Source organism: Nyctereutes procyonoides, unplaced genomic scaffold, assembly GCF_905146905.1.
Source record: "Nyctereutes procyonoides isolate TBG_1078 unplaced genomic scaffold, NYPRO_anot_genome, whole genome shotgun sequence".
In the NCBI taxonomy this organism is placed as follows: Eukaryota; Metazoa; Chordata; class Mammalia; order Carnivora; family Canidae; genus Nyctereutes; species Nyctereutes procyonoides.
In genome coordinates, this window is record NW_026575126.1 from 72078982 (window position 1) to 72106592 (window position 27611).

At 43.8% G+C, this 27611-nt stretch overlaps 1 protein-coding gene across 2 annotated transcripts; it reads left to right on the forward strand.

Annotated features, from left to right (window-relative positions):
* On the forward strand, positions 1-27589 carry EIF4H (eukaryotic translation initiation factor 4H). 2 transcript variants are annotated; one of them, XM_055340740.1, is made up of 7 exons: positions 1-136; positions 17648-17835; positions 19597-19661; positions 19750-19846; positions 20195-20254; positions 25157-25294; positions 25593-27589. In XM_055340740.1, the coding sequence occupies exons 1-7, from the start codon at positions 78-80 to the stop codon at positions 25730-25732; spliced, it is 747 nt and encodes a 248-aa protein (XP_055196715.1). In that variant the 5' UTR covers positions 1-77; the 3' UTR covers positions 25733-27589. The 2 variants fall into 2 exon arrangements, with proteins under 2 accessions (XP_055196715.1, XP_055196714.1); XM_055340739.1 differs by lacking the exon at positions 20195-20254.
* Positions 27590-27611: the final 22 nt, after the last annotated feature.

Below are 27611 nucleotides of genomic sequence, written 5' to 3' on the forward strand. Positions count from 1 at the left end.
CGGCGGCGGGGCGGGGGGAGTTATATTGCGGGGTCCTTCCTCGCTCACCCTGGTTCCTCTCGGAGCGGAGACGGCAAATGGCGGACTTCGATACCTACGACGATCGGGCCTACAGCAGCTTCGGCGGCGGCAGAGGGTGAGGCGGCGGGGCGCGGGCCCCGGCCGGGCGCGGGGGGCGGGCGGGGGCGGCGGCGGCGGCCTTCCCGCGCTCACCTGGGGCGGCGGGCGGCAGGGGGCCCGGCCGGGCCCGCGGAGGCCTGGGAGAGGCGCCCGGAGGGCCGGGGCCTGGAAATGGCGCGCTCGGGGAGGGGGCGGCGGCGGCGGCGGCGGCGGTGGTTAGTGTCCCCCGCGTCCTGCTCGCGGCGCAGGCCCGTCCCTGTGTCTCCCGCCGCCGCCGCCGCCGCCGCCGCGTCGTCTCGGCGCCGCCTGGGCCGCAAGGCCAGGCCGCGGCGGCGCTGAGCGCCCGGGAAGACGCGCTCCCGCTCCCGCTCCCGCTCCCGCTCCCGCTCCCGCTCCCGCTCCCGCTCCCAGCCCCCAGTACGGCAGGGCCAGTGCGAGCGTCTGCTGCCGGGCGGAGTGGGGGCCCGGCCCGGTTCCGGCCGCCGGTGGTCCGTCTGCCCTGCGGGCTCCCGCGCTAAGGTCGGGAGGGCGACCGCGGCGTGAGTCCCTGCCCTTACGTGTGAGGCAGGGATTTGGCGGCTCGAGCCCGGCAAGGGTCCGATCCACGCCGGGAGAGGGGGACACCAAGCAAAGGAAATACATAATAGCTTTTTTTTTTTTTTCTTTTAATTTCAGTGCGTCTTGGGAGCACCGTGCCTTATTGACAGGTGCTACGTACTTGCAGGCAGAACATTTTTTATTTCTCCGTCGTTTCTCCTTCCGACCCGGAGAAGGAACCGCGCGCGACTTCGGTTATATACAGACTGTCTATAATCGAGACACCTCATTTAAAAGAGCAATTCTTGACTAATGAATAAGAAGCTTACGGTGTTTAATAGCAGGCATCCGCACTGGGTGTGTGTGTGTGTGTGTGTGTGTGTGTGTGTGTGTTTAGTACAAGTTCCCTCACACGGAATTTAGGAGACGGGCTATAAACGTCTTGCTGTTTGTCAAGGACACACTTGGCCATTGTATACTCTTAACAGAAAGGACTACTTTGCCAGGATAACACTACAATAGTACCTACTGAAGTGTCCAGTCTCCTGGGTTGCTATCCCAAAAGTATCTTTGTTTGGTGAAGAATGACCTTTTAATACCTAGGTTTGGGACCGGCTCAAACAAAGGCTTGTTTGGGTGCGGGAATGCACCTAATATTAATGGCACTAGAACGTGGAAGTTGGGGAAGGTGGAGCCACCTGTTATTTCAAAGAATATTTTATTTGCTAATAAAAAAGGAATAGATGTTGGATGACACGTAAAAGTATTGCCTTTGGGGTAGGTTTCTAGACACCAAATTTGCACTTAAGTCATGTTGAAATTTAATAACCAGGATTCTTTTCTTTCTCTCCCCCCCCCACCCCCCCCCCAGTTTCAAGAAACATTTGGGAGTGCCCAGGAAAACTCTTACACGAGTAGTTTGATTTAAGGCAGATTCAAGGAGTTTTAGTTGGTTTGGGACTACAATAAGTTATACTGAATCTGGGGTTTGGAGTTGGGTTTTTGTTTTTTTCCTTATTCTGCCTTTTGACAGATTTGCCCCTGTTCCGGTGACTTGAGGTGTTTGAGTCACACTTGTAGTGGATGTCACATTTTGACAGTTGGGATGCCTTGAACAATACCAAGTGGTCAAGATGCTCTTCGCTTCAAACATCAGAAGGCAGATAAATGTTAGTCGTGTCCAGATGTAATCCAAAAACCGGTGTGAGAAAATAGCTAGTCACTCTGCATCTCCTAAGCTTTCTGATAAAAAGTCACTTTACTGTTAAAAATCTTCTGTATCTGACCTTGTTGGAGTTTTCCATTTGACTTCAAATCCATGTAAAAACTATGTGGGAAATAGGACTCAGATTCCTAAAAGTAGTTCTGTTCTAAAAACCTATTGGTGAATTTGTGTGTTTGTGTAGACTGTCTGGAGTGGGTCCGGAAACTTCACAGAGTACCGCACATGCAAAGGTGTGGTCTGGGCCAAAGCTTCCTATCCCGGAGTCCATGTTAATTTTAATTTTCATCAGATCTGGAGTTATCAGTTAGTGGTTTCTCTGAAATTTAGCAAGATGGTAGGCTAGTTGATAACCTTTAGTGATAATTTCTACTGTTAGATGAATTATGCTTCCCATCAACAAATGTCTACGTGTTGTTTGCTTATGCTGAGATACTGTGCTTAGGCATTTTGGAATATTGTCACTTCTGGAAAGCCAGTCTTGCATTGCTGTGTTTGGTATTTTTGTACCAAGAGACCTTCCCTCTAGTCTAAAACACCTTAGCTAAGTAAGAGATCTCAACTCTAAGCCACTTGGGTCATAGACGAAAGGAATAGCAGGTTTGAAATGCAATCATAATCTAAAAATTTGGTTTTAATGATTATACATTCCGTGCTAGTTTATTTTGTAGTTGTATGTAGTGACCAGTGCTGTTGTCAGTAAGCAGTGTTAGGAGACTGGTTTATTTTCTCAATCTACAGAGGCATGTCCCTGTTAGCCAAAGAGAGACCCTAGGGACTGCATTGTTGCCCCAGAACAAGTCAAATCAGAATTCCAAATTATCTAGTTAATTGTACTAGATCTGGAGTGTTATTTTGTTCTGCAGGTTGCTGGTTTTTCTTTTTCTTTCCTGGTTTTAATTTTTCACTTGGCCATTGGCAATAAACTGGACAGTAACAGTGTTTTGTTTTTTTTTACACTTCTAACTACAACATGCTTTTGAGTGCTCCACCTAAAACTGTCAATTCTGAGAATCAGATTGGAACTTGGAGGTAACAAGAATGGAGATTGCTGAAAATGATACCTACTAAAAACTGGTAAAACTACACATTGAAGTATTTTTAAGTTCCAGTTGAGGAGGGGCAATTGGAATTCTAACTTTTGAGTCTTCTAAGACTTAAGCTTCGCATCTCTGTCTCAATTTCTAAGCATATTTTAAGACTGAAAAGGGGAAAGAAAACAGTGTATAAAAACAGTAGCTATTTGCACTGATCACATAGAATTCATACAAGTATTGAAAAGCTTATTTTAGGGGATCCCTGGGTGGCTCAGCGGTTTAGCGCCTGGCTTTGGCCCGAGGCGCGATCCTGGAGTCCCGGGATCCAGTCCGGCATCAGGCTCCTGGCATGGAGCCTGCCTCTCCCTCCTCCTGTGTCTCTGCCCCCCCCTTTCTCTCTCACATGAATGAATGAATGAATGAATGAATGAATGAATGAATGAATGAATAAATCTTTTTTTAAAAAGCTGATTTTAATTTTATTTTTTTATTTATTTATGATAGTCACACACAGAGAGAGAGGCAGAGACATAGGCAGAGGGAGAAGCAGGCTCCATGCACCGGGAGCCCGATGTGGGATTTGATCCCGGGTCTCCAGGATCACGCCCAAAGGCAGGCGCTAAACCGCTGTGCCACCCAGGGATCCCAAAAAAAGCTTATTTTAAAATCCTGTTTGCCTACCAAGTGATACGTGGTTTAGGTTTATTATTATTATTGTCCTCTCCACTCCCTAATTCCCACTTCTTGATTCCAAATCATTATCTTCTATAAAAAAGTGTTATCACAGATACTTGGTTTTACAAAACAAGAGCCTCTGAACAGTTTGGGGAAAAGGCCTAGCTTTGGATTGGAATCAGGCAGACTGGACAGAGGTCCAGTGTCACCTGAGCCTTGATTCATGTATTAGCTGTGTGACCTGGAACAAGTTTCTTTACCTCTCTGAGCTTCATTCTCCCCCCCCCCCCATGTAAAATAGAAATTCCTCTATAAGGCTATTGAGAGTATTCAGTGAGATGTCGCAAGCATGCAGCACAGTGTCCATTACACTTAATAATTTGTGGATCTGGATTTATATAATATGTTGGTTCTTGAAATATTTCCCTTGCATCAGTAAGAGTGGGAAAAGTTCTGTTGAGCTAGCGAGTGAGTTTTTACTTTCTTGGCAATATTTCTAAAGCCAGGTAAGAGAAATCTATTCAGTTTATGGGTATAAAGCATTTTACAAGTAGAGTACTATGTTGTAAATGAATGCTAGTTGAATAATTTGTTCTTGTACATTATTGGTTTGTTATAATTGTGCTTGGAACATTTAATGTAAATGCTTCTGAAATTTCTAAAAACTATCTTTGCATGTTTCTATTTGAAATTAACCTTTAGTGTTCTGGGAGGACATTATGCAACTTCAAGTAGTCTTCCTAGAAACTTGGAACATGTGGAACAATGGTGGAGGGAGGGGGCAGTCCTAGATCAGTCTCCCATCTTCCAGTTTCCAGCTTCCTCTAGAAATAGAAGAGAGTGTTGGGCAGGAGAGCATGCCAAGCCTCTGTACTTCATTTGTACAGCTGGTTAGACCTGCATACTCAGGCCACTAAATACGTGATTGCTTGATTTTGATAGAACGTAACAGTAATACCTAGGTTGTCTTTTTTGATTGGATGTCCTTGGTTCTTTGAAGTTTTTTCCCCATGTCATGATTTCTTCTTTTCTTTCTTTTCTTTTCTCTTTTCTCTTTTCTCTTTTCTCTTTTCTCTTTTCTTTTTTTCTTTTCTTTCTTTCTTCTCTTTTCTTCTTTCTTTCTTTCTTTCTTTCTCTTTTTCTTTCTTTCTTTCTTTCTTCTTTCTTTCTTTCTTTCTTTCTTTCTTTCTTTTTTAAGATTTACCCATTTATTTATTCACGATAGACACACAGACAGAGAGAGAGAGAGAGAGAGAGAGAGAGGCAGAGACACAGGAGGAGGGAGAAGCAGGCTCCATGCCGGGAGCCCGACACGGGACCCAATCCCGGGACCCCAGGATTGTGCCCCGGGCCAAAGCCAGGCGCTAAACCACTGAGCCACCCAGGGATTCCCCCCACCCCCATGTCATGTTTTCTAAAATGTTCTTGATGGGGCCCTCTGGATATGCTCCAGGATGTTGATACCTCATTGAAAACATGGCACCTCCAGTTGAGCCTTGTATTCCAATATAGGGTACACAGTACCTATGGGGTACAGGGTACATATTTCAAATGGATTCTTTACTAGTGCATGATCTTGTAACATAATGGGTTGGTGTTTATTGAGTTCTGGAAGTCTTCAAATATTGGCACATTTTATTTTATCATACAGCATCAAAACTCATGTTTATTAACATCACCATTGATTTTATCAGAAACATTTCAGGTACAGTGAGGCTGTCAAGCTTATGTTGATGGATACAAGTTTTCTATTTTTTGTTTAAAAGCCCAGTCTGCATTTTAAAGAAAAGAAAATGTCTGCCTAATACCTAAGTCTGAATAACCATAGTTTGTCAGTTCTTCAGGTGAAAATGGTGTTCCATGAAAGAATACCTAGTTCAGCTTGTAACTCACTTGCATGAGTGTTTTCCTGGAGATAACCATCACATTTCTGTAAGCCGCAGAAGTGTTTTGCCCCTATTTTGAAACATGGGATAATAAAAAGTGGGTCAAGATTTAATAAAACTAATCATTTTTACTACTTGGTCAAGGACATTGTTTTTTTTTGTTTTTTTTTGTTTGTTTGTTTTTTCTTTTGAAGCTCGCTGGCTTCGTTCTCTCTTTGTAAATACTGTGTAATGAAGCATGAGTGATAGTACGGTTTGGGTGCCCCTGCCTTGGTTTTTTTTTTTTTTTTTTTAAGATTTTATTTATTTATTCATGAGAGACACACAGAGAGAGGCAGAGGCACAGGCAGAGGGAGAAGCAGGCTCCATGCAGGGAGCCCGACGTGGGACTCGATCCTGGATCTCCAGGATCACGCCCCGGGCCGAAGGCAGCGTTAAACCGCTGAGCCATCAAGGCTGCCCCCTGCCTTGGTTTATGCTGGGGTCAAGTGCAAGACCAGTGCAGGTCACAGGATACAGCCACTAGTTGGACTGTGAGGAACTGTTCAATGCGGAGAGGTGACTCTGGAAGGCAGAGCTAGAACCAAAGGAAATACACGTTACTGGACTTTTACAGACTGTCTGAAAATATGAAGGATTGCTCTTTGAGCTAAATAACTTCTTTAATGGAGGAACATCCGCGTGGTCTAGATTAGACCAGAATTTAGCAGTTGCTTGTTTTATGTGACATTTAAAAATAAATCTGAGGTGCTCAGTCGGTTAAGCGTCTGCCTTCTGCTCAGGTCATGATCCTGGGGTTCTGGAATCAAGCCCTGCATCGGGCTCTGGACTCAGTGGGAAGTCTGCCTCTTCTTCTGGCCCTCTCTCTGCTTGTGTACTCTTCTTCCTTGCTCTTTCTCTCATGAATAAATAAAATCTTTAAAATAAAAATAAATTAAACATCTTCATACATAAACAGAGACTAGTATATTGAACCCACGTGGCCGTTCCCCGGGTTCATTTTTCTTTTTCAAGTTTTGTGTGGTGTGAGTGGTAAGATATATACATAAAATTTTACCACTTTGACCATTTCTTTTTTTTTGTTTTGTTTTTTATTTATTTATGATAGTCACACACAGAGAGAGAGAGGCAGAGACACAGGCAGAGGGAGAAGCAGGCTCCATGCACCGGAAGCCCGACGTGGGATTCGATCCCGGATCTCCAGGATCGCGCCCTGGGCCAAAGGCAGGCGCTAAACCACTGCGCCACCCAGGGATCCCATTCTTCTTTTTTTCTTTTAGATTTTTCGTTTATTTTAGAGAGTACACATGAGCGGGGGGTGGGGGTGGGAAGTGAGCAGACTCACTGAGCACAGTTCAATGTGAGGCTCCATCTAACAACCCTGAAATCATGACTGGAACCCAAATTGAGTGCGACGCTCAGCCAGCTGAGCCACCCAGGTATCCCCTGACCATTTCTGAGTGTACAGCTTATGCCCACAGTGACACTCACCATCTTGTGTCATTGCCGCCACTGTCTGTTTCCAGAACTCTTTGATTGTTCCCAAACAGACCCATTAAGAAACTCTTCACTCATTTCCATTCATTAACTTAAACCTTTTTACTGTTCTTTGTGCCTGTCTTCCTCATTGTGGGGAAGGGATAGAATATTTTAAAGCCAATCGCAGCCATCCTGTCATCTGTCTTAAGATATTTTTAATACTTGAGTATGTGTTTCTTTTTTTTTTTTTAATTTTAAATTTATTTATGATAGTCACACACACAGAGAGAGAGGCAGAGACACAGGCAGAGGGAGAAGCAGGCTCCATGCACCAGGAGCCCGACGTGGGATTCGATCCTGGGTCTCCAGGATCGTGCCCTGGGCCAAAGGCAGGCGCTAAACCGCTGCGTCACCCAGGGATCCCTTGAGTATGTGTTTCAAACTGATCAAGGGTTTCTTTCTAACCACCAGTTTTTCTATCACCCGGTTCATGTTCAGTTTTGCACAGTTACCTCAAAGATTATTTCATATAGTTGACCTATTTGAATCTGCAAAAAATTTGATTACAGAAAAATTAAAGCAGAAAAGTAGAGTCTCCTATAATGACCCACCTCATGTGCCCATGACCCACTTTTTAAAGTGACCACGTTGGGATCCCTGGGTGGCTCAGCGGTTTAGCACCTGCCTTTGGCCCAGGGCGTGGTCCTGGAGTCCCGGGATGGAGTCCCACATCGGGCTCCCTGCATGGAGCCTGCTTCTCCCTCTGCCTGTGTCTCTGCCTCTCTCTCTCTCTCTCTCTCTCTCTCTCTCTCTGTCTATCATGAATAAATAAATAAATCTTTAAAAAAAAATAAAGTGACCACGTTTATTTCATCTGTACCTTCTTGTGCCACTTTCCTCCCACATGCTACTGGATTATTTTAAAGCACATCTTAGATGTCACATTTCATTTCATCTGGAAGTACTTTTAGTATGCGTTTCAAAGGTACAGACCTAAAAAATGTGACCACAATATTATATCCAAAAACTTCCCCGTAAATATTTTTACTTCTCTAATTAGCTCCTACAGTTTGATGTACAACTGATTTGTTTGAATCAGGACCAGAGTTTGCACATGGCATTTGTTCCATGTGTCCACTAAGTCTCCTGATAAGATTCCTCCTCTCTTTCTTGGTTGTTGTTGTTAAGTCAGGGTGTGTGTAGCTTTTTCCAGGTACTTTTAAAGTATTTAATCCAGAGTGCCTGGGTGGCTCAGTCAGTTAAGCATCTGCCTTCAGCTTGGATCATGGTTTCTGGGTTCTGGGGTTGAGCCCCACATGGGGCCCTCCACTCAGTGAGGAGTCTGCTTCTCCCTGTGTGTGAGTGCGCATGCTCTTTCTCTCTCAAATAAACAAAATCTTAAAAATAAAGCAGTTAATTCTTGTAACTACCATGTGGAAGGTAGCTAGAAGTTAGATTTTGTTAGCAAAAATTATTAGTAAATACTGAGTATTCATCTTAATACATACCCGTTTAAAAAATACAAGTAACCAGTTTTTATGATTTTTCAAATATTTTTTTTTAATTTTTTTTTTTAATTTTTATTTATTTATGATAGTCACATAGAATGAGAGAGAGAGAGGCAGAGACACAGGCAGAGGGAGAAGCAGGCTCCATGCACCGGGAGCCCGATGTGGGATTCGATCCCGGGTCTCCAGGATCGCGCCCTGGGCCAAAGGCAGGCGCCAAACCGCTGCGCCACCCAGGGATCCCTGATTTTTCAAATATTTTTAAGTGAAGTATAGCATACGGTGTTATATTTGTGATTTTTCAGATATTAAGTGAAGAAAAGAACTGTTAGCTTTGCATGCCTTTAAATTCTGGGTTTTAACTGTGTCTATCTGTAGCTGTTTGTGCGTCTCTAAATAATTGAAACTTGTAAGTTATTTGTAGATCATATAAAATTGACCAGCGCATGAAAATGTAAGTGTTCTTTAAAATGAATTGAAGCTGGGATGCCTGGGTGCCTCAGCACTTGAGCGTCTGCCTTTGGCTCAGAGCGTGATCCCGGGATCTGGGATTGAGCCCCACATCGGGCTCCTTGTGGAGATCCTGCTTCTCTCTCTGCCTGTCACTGCCTCTCTGTGTCTTTCATGAATAAATAAAATCTTTTTAAAAAATTAAGATAAAATGAATTGAAGCTGATAGTACCTGGAATGTCAAATCTCAAATAATAGGCATTCTAATTTAGAGAAAAAGAACTCTTGGGTTGTAAAGTTCAAAACTAACCCATAGAAATAGTTTACATCATAGCTTCAAGACAGATGTTTTTTGTGGCAGTACTCTGAGGACCAATAAACAGCTTTAGGTTTAAGTTTTTATTTCCTCTGAAAAATCTGGAACTTTGGATTGAATGACCAATTGCACCACGTGAAATTACTGAATTAATAACCCATTTGTTTGCTTTCATTAATGCATGGGAGTCCAAAATTTTAGTACGTTGTGGTAAATGCCCTTTTGCCTAGTAAGAAAGATTTTTTGAAAGACCATGTAAATCAGAAATCAGAAGTCCCCCCTTGGGTTTGCTGTTCTCCTATAACAAGGCTTTCAAACTGCCTGTCTTGTTGGTAGATGATGAAATCAATTTATTTTAGGGGTCCTGATGAGCTTTTTTAATGGTGAAATAGAATAAGAGACTAGTGTGTTATATTGTGAGTTTATAGTTTTACTTTTGGGCAAGCTTTTTGTTACTTGTTCATATGCAGTCAGGTAGATATGTGTATATATTTGTAGTCATGATGTTGATCACAGCCAAAAATTTTTTGGAAAAACACTGAAGGACTTAATTGGAGAGGTCATCTAAATACACGTCACCCTCTCTTCTATTTTACATTTTTTTCCAAATAAAATACCCATATTAGTAGAAGTTGTTTGTGATCCTAAGGTCTTCATTCCTTCTACCCCTGCTAAGTACCAGAGACTGTAATAATTCTGAAGACTGAATTCTTGCCTTAGAACTACTTTGCATGTCCCTGCCAGGTTTCTTTTTAATCCTACAGATGAGATTGGTTTATGAAGAAATCATTCACAGCAGAAAAGAGCTCCCTGAAATAGGGCTTATGAAAAATTCCACCATTGATCCTGCCCCACCCCAGGGTTGATCAGAAACATTGGGGGCTTTCATGCCCATCCTGTAGTTATAAAGGGGTCTAATTGTGAATGCTGATTAGGGGCCTTGGAGACTGCATACATTTAGCAGAGGGAGATCTACTTAGAAATGCTTTTAAACCAAGCAGTGTGGGGCTGGTTTTCAAAAAACGGTAAGCTACAACTAAAATGTCATGTGATCTTTGGCTCCTGGAACAGAAAAAGGGTGTTAGGGTAAAAAACTAAGGAAACTGAATAAACTGAACTTTAGTTGAAATTTATTGATACGAGTTCGGTGATTTTTTTTTTTAAGATTTTACTTATTCATGAGAGAGAGAGAGAGGCCGAGACCTAGGCAGAGGGAAAAGCAGGCTCCCCGCAGGAGCTCAATGTGGGACTTGATACCCAGACCTGGGATCACACCCTGAGCTGAAGAAAGATGCTCAACTGCTGAGCTACCCAGGTGTCCCAGGTTCAGTGATTTTAATCAGTGTTTAATAATATGTTAGTAGTAAGATAAATCAGTATATATGAAATGAGGGCTTGACATTTATGAGTTAAACCTTTTTTGCTTATTTTCTAGAAACCAAATAGGTTGTGCGTTATGACCATTACTTTTTAATTTTTTTCATTTTAAGCATGTTCAGTGGACTTTATTGCTTACTTGCATTTTAATCTTACAAAGGCAGTCTTCTGTTGTTTTTGTTCGTTTGTTTTTAAGCCCAGCGAGGGGCTGGAACTCAAGACTCTGAGATCGAGACTAGAGCTGAGATCAAGAGTCGGGCTCTTAGCCGATTGAGCCACCCAGGCTTGTGATTTTTATATAGAATCCAGCGTGGTGCCACATGTCAATATAATCTATGCTAGTAAGCATTTCTGGATGGCACATGAAAGAGCAGATTTGTTGATCAGCCCTGATGATACTGTGTCCCTAACCTAGAGGTAATAGTAGAACACCTGATGTTGCAAATACCAGAGAAAGGTTAATACTCTGTACTGGGTATCTTGGCATTGGTCTTGAATTTTCAGTGGCAGCAACAGGGCTTAAATTCTGTGTAGTTTCTGATGGCACCTAGAAATCTTCATAAAGTCCTTTCTCAGAAAATATCTTATCATGAGTCCTTCCTTTTTCCTTATCTTTTATTCTTGGGAAGTAAGTCTGGGGCACTTTTTCTCTTGAATCCACTTACTGGATCTAATCCCAGCCTGAATTCTCTCTCCTCTTTTTTTGTTTTTTTTTTTTTCTAAGATTTATTTATTTATTCATGAGAAAAAGAGGTGGGGGGGAGCAGAGACACAGCCCCAGAGAGAAGCAGACTCCCTGCAGGGAGCCCAACATAGGACTGGATCCCAGGTCTCAGGATCATGCCCTGGGCCAAAGGCAGACACCCAACCGCTGAGCCACCCAGGCGTCCCTCTCTTGTTTCTTTTTATTTATTTTTATTAAAGATATTTATTTATTTATTTATTTATTTATTTATTTATTTATTTATTTATTTACTTATGATTATTTATTTATGATAGACATAGAGAGAGAGGCAGGGACACAGGCAGAGGAAGAAGCAGACTCTATGCCGGGAGCCCTATGCGGGACTCCATCCCAGGACTCCAAGATCGCGCCCTGGGCCAAAGGCAGGTGCTAAACCGCTGAGCCACCCAGGGATCCCCTCCTCTTGTTTCTTACAGCCGCCTCTTCCAGGCTCCTTTCCTCCTTCTGGTCTGTGTATTCGCAGTTACTGTCTGCTTAGGAGTTCAGTGTTTCCCTGTGTGTGTGGGAATGTGGAGTGGGGTGAAATCTTGGTTCCTGGCGGCTCCACCCTGCAGAAACCCGTTCCTGTTACTGTCTTTTGGGTTGTCTGCGCCCTTTGTTTGGGATGTGGTTTCTCCTTTCCAGAGGAGACCTCTTCAGTTGAATTATCTGCTCCTTAAGGGCAGGGACTGATTCTGAGATGTGAGCCCTCTGTGCCTGTTCTGTCCTTCATAGATACTGCATATATTTAATTTGAGTGAAGAAAAGTGATTTGTCTCTCAAGGATTTTGGTCATACTTTGAGTTGAAAGTTAGATTTCCTTAGTTACTAAGGATGTAATTTATGACCTTAAAACTCGTATATGTTGTTTTGAAAATTGGCGGGGGGGGCACCGCAGTGGCCTGCTGCCTTGTTCATCTGTTTCTGCCAGTGACCTTGAGCGTGTTTAGACTTCCCTATAACATTTTAGAATTGTTATTAAACTTTTATAAAGCAGTCAAGATTTATGAGGTGGTTTTATGATCAGTTTTAAACTTTATAAAATAAAGTTTTGAAGTATTTGCATAGTCACAGACAAGAAAACTGAGGCACAGAGGTAATTTGGAAGCAATCCTACACTGGGCTAAGGTGTCAAATGAGTCTTCTCTCCCTGTCATTTTTAACCTGTTCTAGAAAGTGCTTTTGTGTAACGTAGCTTGTTCAATTAGGGGATAGTCCGCGTAAACTTTAATGTCACAGTTATCTTAGGACTTTCAGCTCAGGATTTCCTGGCATTGGGGATTTTTTGGTGGACTGCTAACAGGATGTAACATTTTACGACTTGTATGTGTACTCTCTGGTGTGTCTCCCCCACTCTTGGTTCTCAAGTTGCTGGCACACTGGTGACTTCCACTTTCTATTTATAACTTTGTAACTTTTGGAGCCAGTAAATTTGGAATCTAGGGAGAGGGCCCTGGTCCCACTGCACTGACTGCCCCCACATCTTCAGTGAACTACTCACTGAAAAGCTAAAACACACTTAAGTCCGGTAGAACTGACTACATCAGATCAGGTGGTATTTAGGATGACTGCGGTGACTCTTGGGAAAGGTCTGGAATTGTCAGCCACCAGCTATTTTGTGAGACTCAGGTGAAATGAGCAGGTTAATGGGCTGGGTTAGCTGTTCCCACATCTCTAGCTTTTTTAAAATACTGCTTGCCTGAAATGAGATTCTTCCATCTTCCCAAAGCCCGGGCTGGCTTCTTACCTATTGCATTCTTCTAGTGCCCTGTCATGTAATTAGCACCCTCACCCCGTGGGGAAGCAGTCTTTATCAAGGCTCACCTGGCTCCCTGACCTCAGCCTTCCCGGGCTTGCATCTAGCATCCTGCAGAAGTTCTCGTGTAAATGTTTGATGCGCTCTTTAAGCAAGCCCTCCATATTCCTGATTCATAGATGTACACCTGCTGGATTTGTCAGCTCTCCATCCTTACCTTTACCTTAGATTAAAAAAAAAAATCATTGCAGCTCTTTGCCATATGTGTGTGTGTACATATATACACAAATATGCATGCATGCATGCTCATAGTTATTCGTATTTTATATGTGCTACTACTCACTTGTGAGCTGCTTGAGGGCAGAGGTCTGTTCCACCAGATGTTTAGTAAATATTGAATATGTGAATTGAAAGTTGTTAAAATTGTTAATTCATCTTGTGTTTTGACAGTTTTCCAAATGCTTATGCTTATACTGTATCTTACATAATCAGTATTCCGTCTCAAAGAGTATCTTATTGAAAATATTTTAACGTTTAGGGGTGCCTGGATGTCTTAGTAGGTTAAATGACTGACTCTTGATTTCAGCTCAGCCCATGATCTCAGGGTCATGGGATTGAGCCCCATGGCAGGCTCCTTGCTCAGCAAGCAATCTGCTAGAGATCCCCCTCCCCACCCTGCTTGCCTGTGCATGCTCACGCACTCTCTCTAATAAATAAGTAAATCTTTATAAAATAGTTTAAGGTTATCAAGATAAGAACAATGGTGTTGCAGAGAGTATTGAAGTCAATTTACTAAACTCAGTGGGGCAGGGCTGGGGAGTGGGAGCAAGTGGAATGCAGTCCACTTGAAAACAAAACATAGGATTTCTTATCTGCAAGAGGTGGAATTCTGAGTCACTAAACTTAAAAAATTTTAGTCAAGGGGATGCCTGGGTGGTTCAGTGGTTAAGCATCTGCCTTCCCAGGGCGTGATCCTGGAGTCCCAGGATGGAGTCCCACATCAGACTCCCTGCATGGAACCTCCTTCTCCCCTCTGTGTCTCTGCCTCTTTCTTTCTCTCTCTCATAATAAATAACTTTTTTTTATTTAAAGGTTTTATTTATTCATGAGAAACAGAGACAGAGACATAGGCAGAGGAAGAAGCAGACTCCACGCAGGTAGCCTGATGTGGGACTCGATCCACCTTGGGATCATGCCGTGAGCCAAAGGCAGATGCTCACCTGCTGAGCCACTCAGGCATCCCCAATAAATAAAATCTTTAAAAAAAATTTTTTGGGGGGACGCCTGGGTGGCTCAGCAGTTGAGTGTCTGCCTTAGGCTCAGAGTGTGATCCCAGGGTCCTGGGATCGAGCCCCACATCGGGCTCCCTGCATGGAGCCTGCTCCTCCCTCTGCCTGTGTCTCTGCCTCTCTCTGTTTGTCTCATGAATAAATAAATAAAATCTTTAAAAAAAATTTTTTTTTTAGTCAAGAATTACGTCATGATTTGGTTCTTCGGCTAAAAACACGTTTTAAAGAATGTTACCTCAGGGGGCAGCCCGGATGACTCAGTGGTTTAGCTCCACCTTCGGTCCAGGGCGTGATCCTGGAGACCTGGGATCGAGTTCCGCATCGGCCCCCTGCATGGAGCCTGCTTCTCTCTGCCTGTGTCTCCATGAATGAATTAAAAAAAAAAAAATCTTTAAAAAAAATAATCAGGAGTTTAAAAAAAAAAAAAAAGAACGTTACCTCAGGAAAGATGGGGAATCTCTTTTATGATATTTCTAGCAAAATGGGATTAAAAAACCAAATTACTAAAAAAAAAAATTACTTTCTGTGACTTGTATTGATGCTTGCCCTGCAAAAAGGGTAACTCTGAGCAGATCTTTGTTGTGAGGAGACTTATTTATTCATAGAGACAGAGAGAGAGCGCGAGGCAGAGACACAGGCAGAGGGAGAAGCAGGCATCATACAGAGAGAGCCTGACGTGGGACTCAATCCAGGGTCTCCAGGATCACGCCCTGGGCTGCAGGTGGCGCTAAATTGCTGCGCCACCGGGGCTGCCCTATCTTTATATGTACCTGCACACATGTCCTTTATGCTGAACCCTCTGGGTCTCTCCTGAGAACAGGGCCATTCTGACCACAGTACCAGTTACCACTCCCCAGAAATTAAACATTGATGCAGTGATATCTGTTCATGCCATATTCTAATTTCTCCATCTGTTTTTTTTTCTTTTATAGCTGTTTGTTCCAGGATCAAAGATGATATGTAGCATTAGTTGTCATGTTTCATTGATCCCCCTGCCTTTTTTGTTTTTCACAATTTTTGACATATTTGAAGAATCTGTGCCAAAATAGAAGGCACAGTGTAAAAGTTTGTCAGTTAGCGGTTAACATGGTGATGGCCAGGTACATTTTATATTGGTGGTTTTGATGTCCATTGATGAGACTTGCCTGAATCAACCACTGCTGTTTTGGTGGGTACAAGTAGTGATTTTCTTTTTTTTCCATCTTCCTTTTTTTTTTTAATTTTTTTGAGAGCACAAGAAGAGGACGCAGGGGGTGAGGGACAAGCAGATTTAACAACTAGGGGCTCCATCCCCGAACCCTGAGATCACGACCTTAGCCGAAGTCAGAAGCTTAACAAACTGAGCTGCCCAGGCACCCCAAGAGTACTGGTTTTCTATGGACATGATTCCTTTTACATTTATTAGTTGACATTCTTGTTGATATAAAGAAGAGCTCCCCTCCCCAATCATTTGTTCTAATTTATTATTTTTTTAAGATTTTATTTATTTATTCATGAGAGACACAGAAGCAGAGACAGGCAGAGGGAGAAGCAGGCTCCCTGCAGGGTACCTGATGTGGGACTCGATCCCAGGACCCTGGAATCATGACCCAAGCCAAAGGCAGACACTGAACTACTGAGCCACCCAGGTGCCCCATGTTTTATTTTTTAAAGCAATTTTAAGTTCACAGCAAAATGGATCAGATAATACCAGTTCCTAAGGGTGCCTGCATGGCTCTGTCACTTGAGTCTCCAACTCTTGGTTTCCCCACAGGTCATGATCTCAGGGTCATAAGATCAAGCCTGTGTGTGAAGTCTGCTTTGCTTCTCTCTCTCCTTCTGCCCCTCACCCTCCACTCACTAGATCTCATTTGCTCTCTCAAATCAGTCTTTGTGGAAAAAAAGAAAATGCAATTCCCATATTTGCCCTGCCATCACACACACACACACACACACACACACACACACACGGCCACAGATGGCCCTGCTGTCAACACCCCACAGCAGAGCAGTACATTTGTTACAGTCCGTGAACCTACACTGACATTGTCATCACCCAGAGTCCATATTTTACATTAGGGTTCACTGTTGATATACACATTCTGTGGATTCTGACAAATGTGTAGTGGCAAATGTGTAGTTTATTTCTTAATTATCTATAAAACATTGTGAACCTTGAGTTATAGGTGTGATGATAATGTCACTTCCCTGTGTGTACTGTGCTTCAGTCAGTGTTTAGGGGCCTTATATTTGTTATTTCTCAGTAACTCAAGCTCTGTATTAATATTTTTTTTAATTTTTATTTATTTATTTATGATAGTCACAGAAAGAGAGAGGCAGAGAAGCAGAGACACAGGCAGAGGGAGAAGCAGGCTCCATGCACTGGGAGCCCGACGTGGGATTCGATCCCGGGTCTCCAGGATCGCGCCCTGGGCCAAAGGCCGGCGCCAAACCGCTGCGCCACCCAGGGTTCCCACTCTGTATTAATATTAACCCAATTTTACAAATAAATAAAGCTTAGAGAAGTTGAGTAACTCAGAGGGTAGAGTGAGTTGGTGACAGCTGGGGTTCAAACCAGAACAAATTAGCAATGAGATGTGGTAGAGTCAGGGTCTGTCCTGCTTTTGCCACTTTTGAGCCTCATAACCATAGACACATAACCACTTATTACAGGGGAGGTTGCTATTGAGGATTAAGTGGATTAGGTAATATGCATTTGAGGACCGGTGAAGTGTGCATGGGCAGTGTTGGAAGGTAGTATGTACATAGTACTTGCTGTATAAAATCTAAAAATTTTATTCGAGCATTTGTATTATCCACAGTCTGACAGTAGCAAGAAGCAGGTGTGTTACGAATGGGTTAAACTTCAGCAGCTTTACAAATCCTTTCTGAATACAGTGTGCTAACTCTGGACAGTCCATTTCCGCATGTATTAGGATGATCATGTGTGAAGAAGGAGGGTGTTTTCTAAGGTTTTAGGATATAAATATTTTGCAGGTACTGAATCTAAGTAAATAGAATGTAACCAGTTTTGCAAGGAGGGTATGTCCTACTTGGATTTGAATTTCCAGGGAAATGAATATTTATATAGATTGTGTTTCGGTGGACATTTCTGTCACCAAAACCTAGGCACCCTGGTCAGGAATGATAGTTTGGAAGACTTGATAATTTCAAGGTGTTATTGTGTCTTGAAGTGGAATGATTCACATGGGTGGTGTGGCTGAGTGGAAGACCATTTCCTCGTTCCTGCTCCGAGGCAAGTAGACTTGAATCCTGTCTGTTTCCCCTCCAGGTCCCGCGGCAGTGCTGGTGGCCATGGTTCCCGCAGCCAGAAGGAGCTGCCCACAGAGCCCCCCTACACAGCGTATGTAGGAAATCTACCTTTTAATACAGTTCAGGGCGACATAGATGCTATCTTTAAGGATCTCAGCATAAGGAGTGTGCGGCTAGTCAGAGACAAAGACACAGACAAATTTAAAGGTGAGTTTGGGGGTGTTCTTTTTACCAATGTAGAGGGAGCATTGAAACCAAAATGTTAGGGAACCAGAGAGCTCCAGTTATGAAAGTGTTCTAAATATTTGCCTGTCGTAGCTGAAATAAACAAGCTTTTAACTCATAGTCTTTCAGTTCTACTTGCGGAAGAAATGTCTACACATGATCTGGTTTGTAGAAATACACAGTATATATATGACCGAGTATATCTTTTTGCCTGACCTAGCTATCTTGTCTCACCAGTAAGGGAGTTCCCTGAGAGGGGAATGAACAGATAAAACTGAGGACTTTGCAGGTGCATTTCACCTTGGCCTGACTCCTTGCATATTTCTTTATAGTTTTCCTGTAATCTAGGTATTTGTGTGGAATAAAAAGAAAACCTAATAAATATTGTCACTCTACATTTGTGGCTTTGGAGCATGTGTGTTTGGGAAAGGTGAGGAGTGGTATGAGAAGTGGAAGTTTCACTCCTCTGAATAGTTTTGCAAATAGGTGGTACTTTTATCATTTTGAAAGTTTTTTTGGCTTTAGAACCTGAAGCCTTGTTTTAAGTGCCCAAACAATGAAAACAAATGTATCCATTTGTATTGTGAAAGTAAGCCCCAGCCAGTATCCCTCCCTGAGGCACCAGGAGTGCCTGGCTTCAGGGGAAATGGGTGGGGGAGGCCAGCCTTCGGGCTGAGTCAGTAGAAGCAAGTTTTAGTTTGTCTACTGGAGGGTCATCCTCAGTTTCAGCAACTCAGGAAGGGTGAGATGGGTGAGTGGGCTTTTGTGGCCTCTTTGAACTTGCAAAGTGGTTTCCTCAAGTACTCCAGACATTGAATCCACTTGCGGAGAAGGTGGAGACTCTCCAGCTAAGCAGTGCGTTCTTTAAGTAGTTAATGAGCAGATGGTGAGCAGGACGAGTTTGGACCCAAGCCTACAGAGCACTTGCGGTCTAGTGGGCTTTGAAGGTGAAGTGTAATCATCACACAGGATGGGGATATACAGGGTGGAAGGGTGTTGCATGGGGTGCAGTGTGAGCGTATTGGGGCAGCGGGGATGCTTAACCTGGATTTAGACACCAGGTGGCAAGGACGGACCATGGAAAGTGTGTTGGAGGTAGAGGGAGAAGCTAATGCAAAGGTTGGAGGTGAGAGAAGGTGTGGTTTCCTCTGCCTGGGAATGTGCTCCCAGGCCTGTGTCAGAATCTGGCATCAGGGACACAGATTGTGGGTAACACATGTTTGGACCTAGGCCATCTGTCTTTTAACTAGCATCCCAAAGAGGATGCCCTTGTTACTGAGGGTATATTTCTTAGTTGTATAAAGCAGATTTTATACCAACTACCTGAGTACTAAGAAGTAGGCACTTTCAGCCTATTCCTCCAAAGCATGTTTGGTATTGAATGTGAAATCTGTCTTTAAGCCCCAGTTGCGTTATATTAAAGTTACTCAAAAGTCAGTCCTGACAGCTCTTCAATGACTCAGGAAAGGTTTGAATATTATGGTTAAAATTCATAAAAAGAAACCTGTAAAAACGGAGCTGCCAAATATCTCAATGCCTGTTTGGCTCTTTCTGACAGAATATAATTGAGAGGGAGGAATGCCAGTCAGGTATTTTGTATTTATCAGAAAGTGCAATCTCACTTTTAGGCTCTACTACTCTAGTGTCCCCTAGATACAAGAGTTGGGAAATGGACCCGACCGTAATCCCACCATGTCTTCACCTAGAATTCCTTGAGGAAATTGGGGTTTGTTTCTCTTACAGGATTCTGCTATGTAGAATTTGATGAGGTGGATTCCCTTAAGGAAGCCTTGACATACGATGGTGCAGTAAGTATCTTCAGGTTTTCTGTGTCATGTTAGAAGTTGAGATGTTTTTTTCCTGCCAATACTTACACTATTTTCCCCTTATCATTAGCTGTTGGGTGATCGGTCACTTCGTGTGGACATTGCAGAAGGCAGAAAACAAGATAAAGGTGGCTTTGGATTCAGGAAAGGTGGACCAGATGACAGAGGTGATTGGTTCTTCTAAAATTGAACATAAACTTGCTGTAGCCCACTGATTACAACTCTTGAAGGTTACTAGTAGAACTATCTTACAGGTCTGATAGGTTTTTGTGAGTTTTTAAACACATGTAAAAATCTTGAGAATGGATGGTGCTTCTGCAAGCCTGGAGTGTTTTTTTGGTTTGTTGTTTGGGTTTTTTGGTTTTTCAGGGTTTTTTTCTGTTGGCAGCAAGAACTCTTATAATTCCGGTGAACTTCTCATCACATGAGTTGTCCATCTTCCCACTGAATTTTTCCATGTTTGTGCAGCAAGGTAATGGTACAACCTCAACTTTATCTTTCTTGTGTATCCTCAGGAATGGGTGGCCCTGGAGAATCTAGAGGTGGATGGGATTCCCGGGATGACTTCAATTCCGGTATCAGCATTTAAAATATTGCCACTTAACCTTTTTCAGTGGCCTTGCTGCTGTTGTACGTTTGTTGTGAGTAGCCCGCCCGGCCGGACCACTCCATTAGCTCATTCCACAGATGAAACTTTCCCAAAAGGTCCCCAGGCATGCACCAAGCCTCTTTTAGAACCTGAGTATTTGGAGTAGGACTTGAGAGGTTCCCCACTGGGCAGGGTAGACTGATCCTCCATCTTGTCTTACCTTGCCTTGGCCTACAGTTATCATCCAGGCCTTCGTCTCAGGAATCCCCTTGGCAGCACTAGGGTGCATGGTACAAATAGAAACTCTGCTACTTCTAGAAATAGCGTGGAGGTTTTGGAAGCTTACAGAAAGCTTCGTCACTTTAGTTCTTGGTGGCTCCCTCTTGCATGATTGAAATCCTGGTGACCAGGGTTTTTTTCTTGAAGGGCATGGAACTCCCATCCCTTCATGGTGGACATGATCCACTTGACTGTTCTTTTCTTAACCTACCAAGGCAGGCTGTCAGGTGCCTCCCTGTCTTAACATAGGAGATCAGTTTGCGTGTCAGGCCTCTGCTTTGAAGGGTCGGTCTCCTACTAAACATTTTTTAATCTCTTTTTTTTTTAAATAAAAGTAATTCACATATGCAATAAAAATATCAGTTGTAACAGAAAGGTAAAAAAATGAAAAACAAATGTTTTCTTCAAACTCTGCACTCCCCACTATATAAGATGGTGCCATCAGCGCCCCCACCCACTGTATCATCCTCCCCACCCCCCCATCAAACCAAATTCAGCATAAACTATTTATTTGGTAAGTATTGGAAGAAGTAGGACAAGCTGTTGTAGATCAGAATTATTAAAAATTCCTTTCAGCACTAATCTAGCTAAACAGATGACTGCTTATATCTGTTGAATAACTTAATTCCTAAAAGTCCTCTAGCCAGTCAGAAATGAGCTTATTCATAAAAGTACAGTATGATCCAGTAAACCTGTAATTTTATGTATAAGCTAGTCTCTGATTGAAACATGCAACAAATGTCTTCTCAGTCAGTCCAGGTGCAGCCCTTAGTGGCCTGATGAATAGTGGTCTTGAACCTGGTGGTTTTGAATTCCTGGGACTGGAGGAATACACAAGCTGTGGCTCTGGATATGTGGAGGTTACCTAAGGACCTGCTGCCTTAGCTTGGGTTTGTACTCTTCTGGAACAGAGAACACAGCCAGAGGCCTCCTCAACACCCGCCAGTTTCAGCATCAACTGCAGTGTTTGGGGGGTATCTGAAACCCAAAGTGCCCACATGAAGTAATGCCTATATGTGTCATTTGTGAAAATAGATCTTTTCTGTACTTTAAAGAATGATGCTTTGTTTTTTTTTCTTAAGATTTTACTTATTCATGAGAGAGGCAGAGACACAGGCAGAGGGAAAAGCAGGCTCTGTACAGGGAACCCAATGTGGGACTCTATCCCAAGAGTCCAGGATCACGCCCTGAGCTGAAGGCAGATGCTCAACTACTGAGCCACCCAGGTGTCCCAGAATGATACTGTTTTTAAGATGATACATGCTCATTGTTAAAAAAAAAAAAAAAAAAAAAAGACAACTTAGAAGATTTTCATGACGAGTGTGCCTCCCAAAAATCTGTCTTCAGACTTTGTTTTGTTTTTAAAGATTTTATGTATTTGTTCATGAGAGACACAGAAAGAGGCAGAGACCGAGGGAGAAGTAGGCTCCCCATAGGGAGCCCAATGCAAGACTTGATCCTGGGATGCCCTGAGCTGAAGGGCAATAGATGCCCTGAGCTGAAGGCAGATGCTCAACTGCGAGCCATCTTCAGACTTAATTAAAAGATAGGGCAAATGTCATGCCTTGCTTTTCCCTTGTCATCTTCCCCTGCTCCTATCATAAGCAGTTTGGGAATGGGGTTGTTACTTGCTCTTAACATGCACTGGGTATTTTTCCTCCATTAGACTGTCTCCTGCCACCTGGACAAAGCAGCGGTTGTCTTTATCTGCCTTGTCAGTGTGAGTGTGACCTGCTTACTGGTACACACTGGTAGCAAGAATTATGTGCACAGGGGAAGTGACTTCCATGTTCACGTGGGAAGATATGCTTCCCAGTTTGGGGGGGGGGCGATATGTCAGGTTAAATGTTTGAATACCAGGCAAGCTTATTTAATAAACAGTGTGAGCTCTGATTCAAAAGATTCTGTAAAGAATCTTCGATCTGACTCTGCGCGTCCTAGTGTATTTTCCCCAACTCAGTGCTCCTCTTGGCCTGAATGTTTTTGAAATTGTTTTCATTACTTGTTTTGTTAAAATTGATGTTGTCCAGCTCTTTTTCTGATACAACATACCAGATACAACGTAACTTGATCTCTTCCCAAATTCCTTGGCCACCCTTAAAGAACAGAAAAATAACACCCTTGAAACAATCATTCTCCGTATCCAAGGGAGTTAAGTTTAAAAGTACTGGGAACACCTGATGACCAGACACCAAACCATTGCTCCTGGGGAGACAACAAGGTCGGATTCCTGAGAATCTCTGGTCGTAGCATTTTTGTCAGCCAGGCAGTGCATACCTTCTTGTATGGATTTCTGTCTAAAGACACCTTAGTTCATATATACTGTTGATTCACCTGACCATGAACTCATGGCCAGCAGCACTAGAACTCTGCCCAAATGGAGCTTACCTAACTCGTACTTTCTCTGTGAGGCACAAGACCACCTTCTTGCACTTATACCAGACAAACTCTTTGGTGCTCTGTTCTGAGGAAAAGCACAAAAGAGCAGAAACCTGGCACTGAATAGATTGAAAAGACATTTGTTTATGGTCTGAGCAAGAAGGCCGAGGGTTGCTTCATTTGATCTCAGCTGTAAAATGTGCATTTCAGGCAGCTCCCATCTTCCACCGCTCTATGCATGTCTAGAAAAGCAGAAGTGCCAAAAGTATTGGTTTTAGGGTCGCATTCAAATGCTAGCAAGTAGACCTATTGGCAAATATGAAATCTACAAGTAATGGGGATAAGACCACATCTAGAATATTCCTCGAGCTCAGGATTTTTTTTTTTTTTTAAATTCATAAGAGACACAGAAAGAGGCAGAGACATAGGCAGAGGGAGAAGCAGGCTCCATGCAGGGAGCCTGATGTGGGACTCGATCCTGGAACTCCAGGATCACACCCTGGGCTGAAGGCAGACACTCAACCACTGAGCCACCCAGGCATTCCCTCAGGATTCTAAATAGAGTTACGTTCCTCAGAAGCCTTGAGCAATGGCACCATCCTTAGAGTGAAAGTAGCCCTTTGAGGGCTGAGAGGGAGTAGGTTCATTTGTTTGATTATATTTCTGTCATAGTTTTGACCGAATGTGAACTCTAACTTCAATGGTCTATACTGTTAAAAGGCTAATAATTAATTAGCTCAGACCCCCTCTAAATTTTTTTTTTAATTTTTATTTATTTATGATAGTCACAGAGAGAGAGAGGCAGAGGGGGAAGCAGGCTCCATGCACCGGGAGCCCGATGTGGGATTCGATCCCAGGTCTCCAGGATCGCGCCCTGGGCCAAAGGCAGGCGCCAAACCGCTGCGCCACCCAGGGATCCCGCTCAGACCCCCTCTAAATGAAAGTCTTTCAGTAAAAAGGAAGTTAAAGAAAAAAGCTTCAGGGCCCCTGGGGGGCTTAGTCGGTTGGAGTGTATGCCTCCAGTTGGGGTCATGATCATCTTGGGGTCCTGGGATTGAGCCCTGCATCGGGCTCTCTGCTCTGTGGAAAATCTGCTTCTCCCTCTCCCCCCACCCCCATTTGTGCTCTCTCTCATTCTCCCCCTCTCAAAATCTTTTTATTTTATTTTTTTAAAGATCTATTTATTTATTTGTTCATGATAGACATGGGGAGGGAGAGAGAGAGAGGCAGAGACGCAGGCAGAGGGAGAAGCAGGCTCCATGCCGGGAGCCCAACGTGGGACCCGATCCTGGGACTCCATCCCGGGACTCCAGGATCGTGCCCTGGGCCAGAGGCAGATGTTAAACCGCTGAGCCACCCAGGGATCCCCTCAAAATCTTTTTTTTTTAAAGGAGGGGGACACCTGGGTGGTTCAGCAGTTAAACATCTGCCTTTGGCCCAGGGCGTGATCCTGGATCCCAGGATCGAGTCCCACGTCGGGCTCTCAGCATAGAGCCTGCTTTTCCCTCTGCCTGTCTCTGCTTCTCTGTGTGTGTGTGTCTCATGAATAAATAATCTTTAAAAAAATAAAATAAAAACGGAAAGAAAACTTAGGCTTCTTAAAAACCTATGGAGAAAATCATCTACACACGAGCATCATAATACTCTTAGCACTCATAATGAGGCACAGCTTACTTTGGTAACTATTTTAGCAGAGACCCTGGGAACAAGGAGAAGCACCTCTTCTGGAAGAGGTGGCATATATTGGGAGTGAGTCCAGCTCCGTAACTACTTTTGTTTACAGCACAGGTGCTTAACTTTTAGAGTGATTTGCACCTGACACACAGCAGAAAAACAGATGATGGAGTGTTGCCCAGAGGTGGCGGCGTGTTTAAACTTCGGGTTTGTCTTTAACAATTAGAGGTTTATATTAGAAGACAGAATGGGCTTTGAGGATTTTTATTTTATTGTAAGCCTTATTAGATTATAGTCTTAGGTGATTTTCCTCCCACTTTTCCTGCAAGCTAAGGTTTAAACAACTTTTTTTTTTTAACCTAAAAACTGTTAAAAATACGTTATAACTGAAAATTACCCAACATGTTCACATTGGACTCCTTTCAGTACACTTTATTTTGCAAAAATTTCTGATGTCGGACAGACTGAATTTCTAATCAAACCATCTATACCAGCTGCACTGTCAGCTTTGAGACAGGAGCTTAAAAAGTAATCCAGTGTCCTCTTCCTTCTTTAGGCTTCAGAGATGACTTCTTAGGAGGCAGGGGAGGGAGTCGCCCAGGTGACCGGCGAACAGGCCCCCCAATGGGGAGTCGGTTCAGAGATGGCCCTCCCCTTCGAGGTTCCAATATGGACTTCAGAGAACCAACAGAAGGTATGGCACTACGTTGTCAGCAGAAGGTATCTTGTCCTGGTACTCTGGCTGTACCCCCGCACACACATGGCTTCTTAGGCCATGGACAGTGGCCTCTGTGGACCACTTCTTAGTCTTAAATAGTAAGCTTACCTTCTTACCTCTTAATAGAAGGTTTGGGGATAGGGTAGATCTTCAAGGCTGGCATGTTGGTTAGAAAGCAGGCTGGGTTGTAGGGGCTGCCCTCCATTTGGTCATTTTGCCTGGATGGGGAAGGTGGTCCATTCTTTATAAACCACCGTTGGTTTTTCTCCCACAGAGGAAAGAGCACAGAGGCCACGGCTCCAGCTGAAGCCTCGAACAGTTGCAACGCCCCTCAATCAAGTAGCCAATCCCAACTCTGCTATCTTCGGGGGAGCCAGGCCCAGAGAGGAAGTCGTTCACAAGGAGCAAGAATGAGCTTGCGGTTGGGAGGGAATGGGGTGTGGGGGAGTTAGCTCGAGACCACAGCCTGGCCAGCCCCTTGGGCTGGCAGTCCTGCAGCCACCATTCCTGCGCCTGACCTTTGTCCTCCTTTCTTAAAACGGAAACACAGCTTGTGAGCGCATGTCAGCAGTTAACAAGTGGTTTTTAGTACATTCTTGGCTTTGCTGAACCTATCTAGTGCCTGTTTCGTGCTTTTTTTTTTTTCTGCCATTCCTTTCGCCTTTTCCTTCTGTCTTTTCTCCTTCCTGCTTCTTGTTTCTTTCCAGTACATGAGTGTCTCCTGAGGGACAAAGCAGCCACCCATGGGCGTTCTCTGGATGGAGGTGCTGCTCCATTTTTCTCCTTTGCTTTCTCTCTTTACTTTAGAGCACTGGCCAGACCCAGGTGTTTCTTTGATTTTTCTCAGCGCTTCTCTTCTAACCTGCATGTAGAGTTCTGTATTGCTGTGGCTTCCATGGGGAGGGGGAAAAAGATAAAGAGGAAAAAAAAAAACAAAACAGGAAAGAAATCACAAATTGGGTAGCATCTTTATTCCGCTGTGATCAACATACAGAATTTAAGGCACCTTGTTTTCAAAGCAAGAGTAAAATACCTGTTGATCCTTGCAAATTCCTTCCTATTCCTATTTATAAGCAACCCTGTCTCTGTTACTCCTGCCCAGAACAGATTCTTCAAGCAGAAGAGGCTCTCAATTCAAACATGGAACCCAAAAGAAGGGGATAGGGGTGTGGAGTGTTGGTGAGGAACTTGGATCAGGCCAGCTGAGCACATTGCTATGTTCACACCTGCCAGTGTCCCAGGCTGCTCCCCTCCTCCCTGGCAGTAGTAGATGTGCCTCTGGCCGGCTAGACACAGAACCTCCATCTGCTATCCCTCCTGCTGGCCAGGGTGCTGTGGGGGCACTGATGGGTGGCCGTGGCAGAGCCGTGCCAGGGCTGCACTGCCCCTCCTCAGATCCCCGCCGTGCGTGGGTCCCGCCTCTCTTCCTTGAATTTGTCTGTCCCCCAGTGTAACAGTGAGATACTGTGCTTCCCACCTTCCCTGAGTTTTATAATGAAAATGGGCCTAAAATCTGGCACTTTATTGTTTCACTTAATGAATTGAGGATTCTACTATGCAGAACTGTCCAGAACCTTCAGATAGCTGGTAGGTGGCTGTCTGTCACTGAGTCTCCTCTTTGGGACAAAGTTTCTTGATCCCACACACACTGTTCGGCACTTGGCCAGGGGCCCGGCAGTGTGCTGGGCCTTTGCCTTTGGGCTGGAACACACCTGTATGTGAACAACTTCCAGTTCCGCAGCACTGAGCCCTGCTCCTCCCCTTGGGAGCAGCTTGGGGCCTGCCAGCAGCTAGAGCCTGGGGAAGAGACCCTGGTGACCAGGAGCCACAGGGTAGCCCGGCCTGGGCGGCACACTGGGCTGCGGCAGTGCTCGTCACCAGCTGGCTGCCTCGGCTTCTCTTAACCGTGTCTTTGTCCCAAGGTCTCAGCAATTACAGAACTCTCTCCCCTCCTTCCTTTCCCCCTGCCACCTCTGCTTCTGAAATAAGAACCATTTGTGTGACACCAATACTTAACTTAAGAAAGACATGCATTATGTGGTTGTAATCAAACCTGATGCTTTCAGATGACCTACTTACATCTTCAATGTGGAAAAGATTAAGAACAAAACAAAATCATCTAAACTTCTGGGCCATCCAGTTGACTTTTAAAACGTAAGAATGGAATTCCAAACACTTAACACATTCAGCTATATGACAGAAAGTAAATCTATGGATATGGTATTTTGTGAATGATCTTTTAAATAAAAGAAAACCTTACGTAATATTTAATGCTTGTCCTTATTTTTTGAGT

Coding starts and splice junctions, on each gene's coding strand:
- EIF4H (XM_055340740.1), top strand. CDS start 78: ATGGCGGACTTCGATACCTACGACGATCGGGCCTACAGCAGCTTCGGC. Junction 137..17,647: donor AGCTTCGGCGGCGGCAGAGG/GTGAGGCGGCGG, acceptor TTTCCCCTCCAG/GTCCCGCGGCAGTGCTGGTG. Junction 17,836..19,596: donor AGACACAGACAAATTTAAAG/GTGAGTTTGGGG, acceptor TTTCTCTTACAG/GATTCTGCTATGTAGAATTT.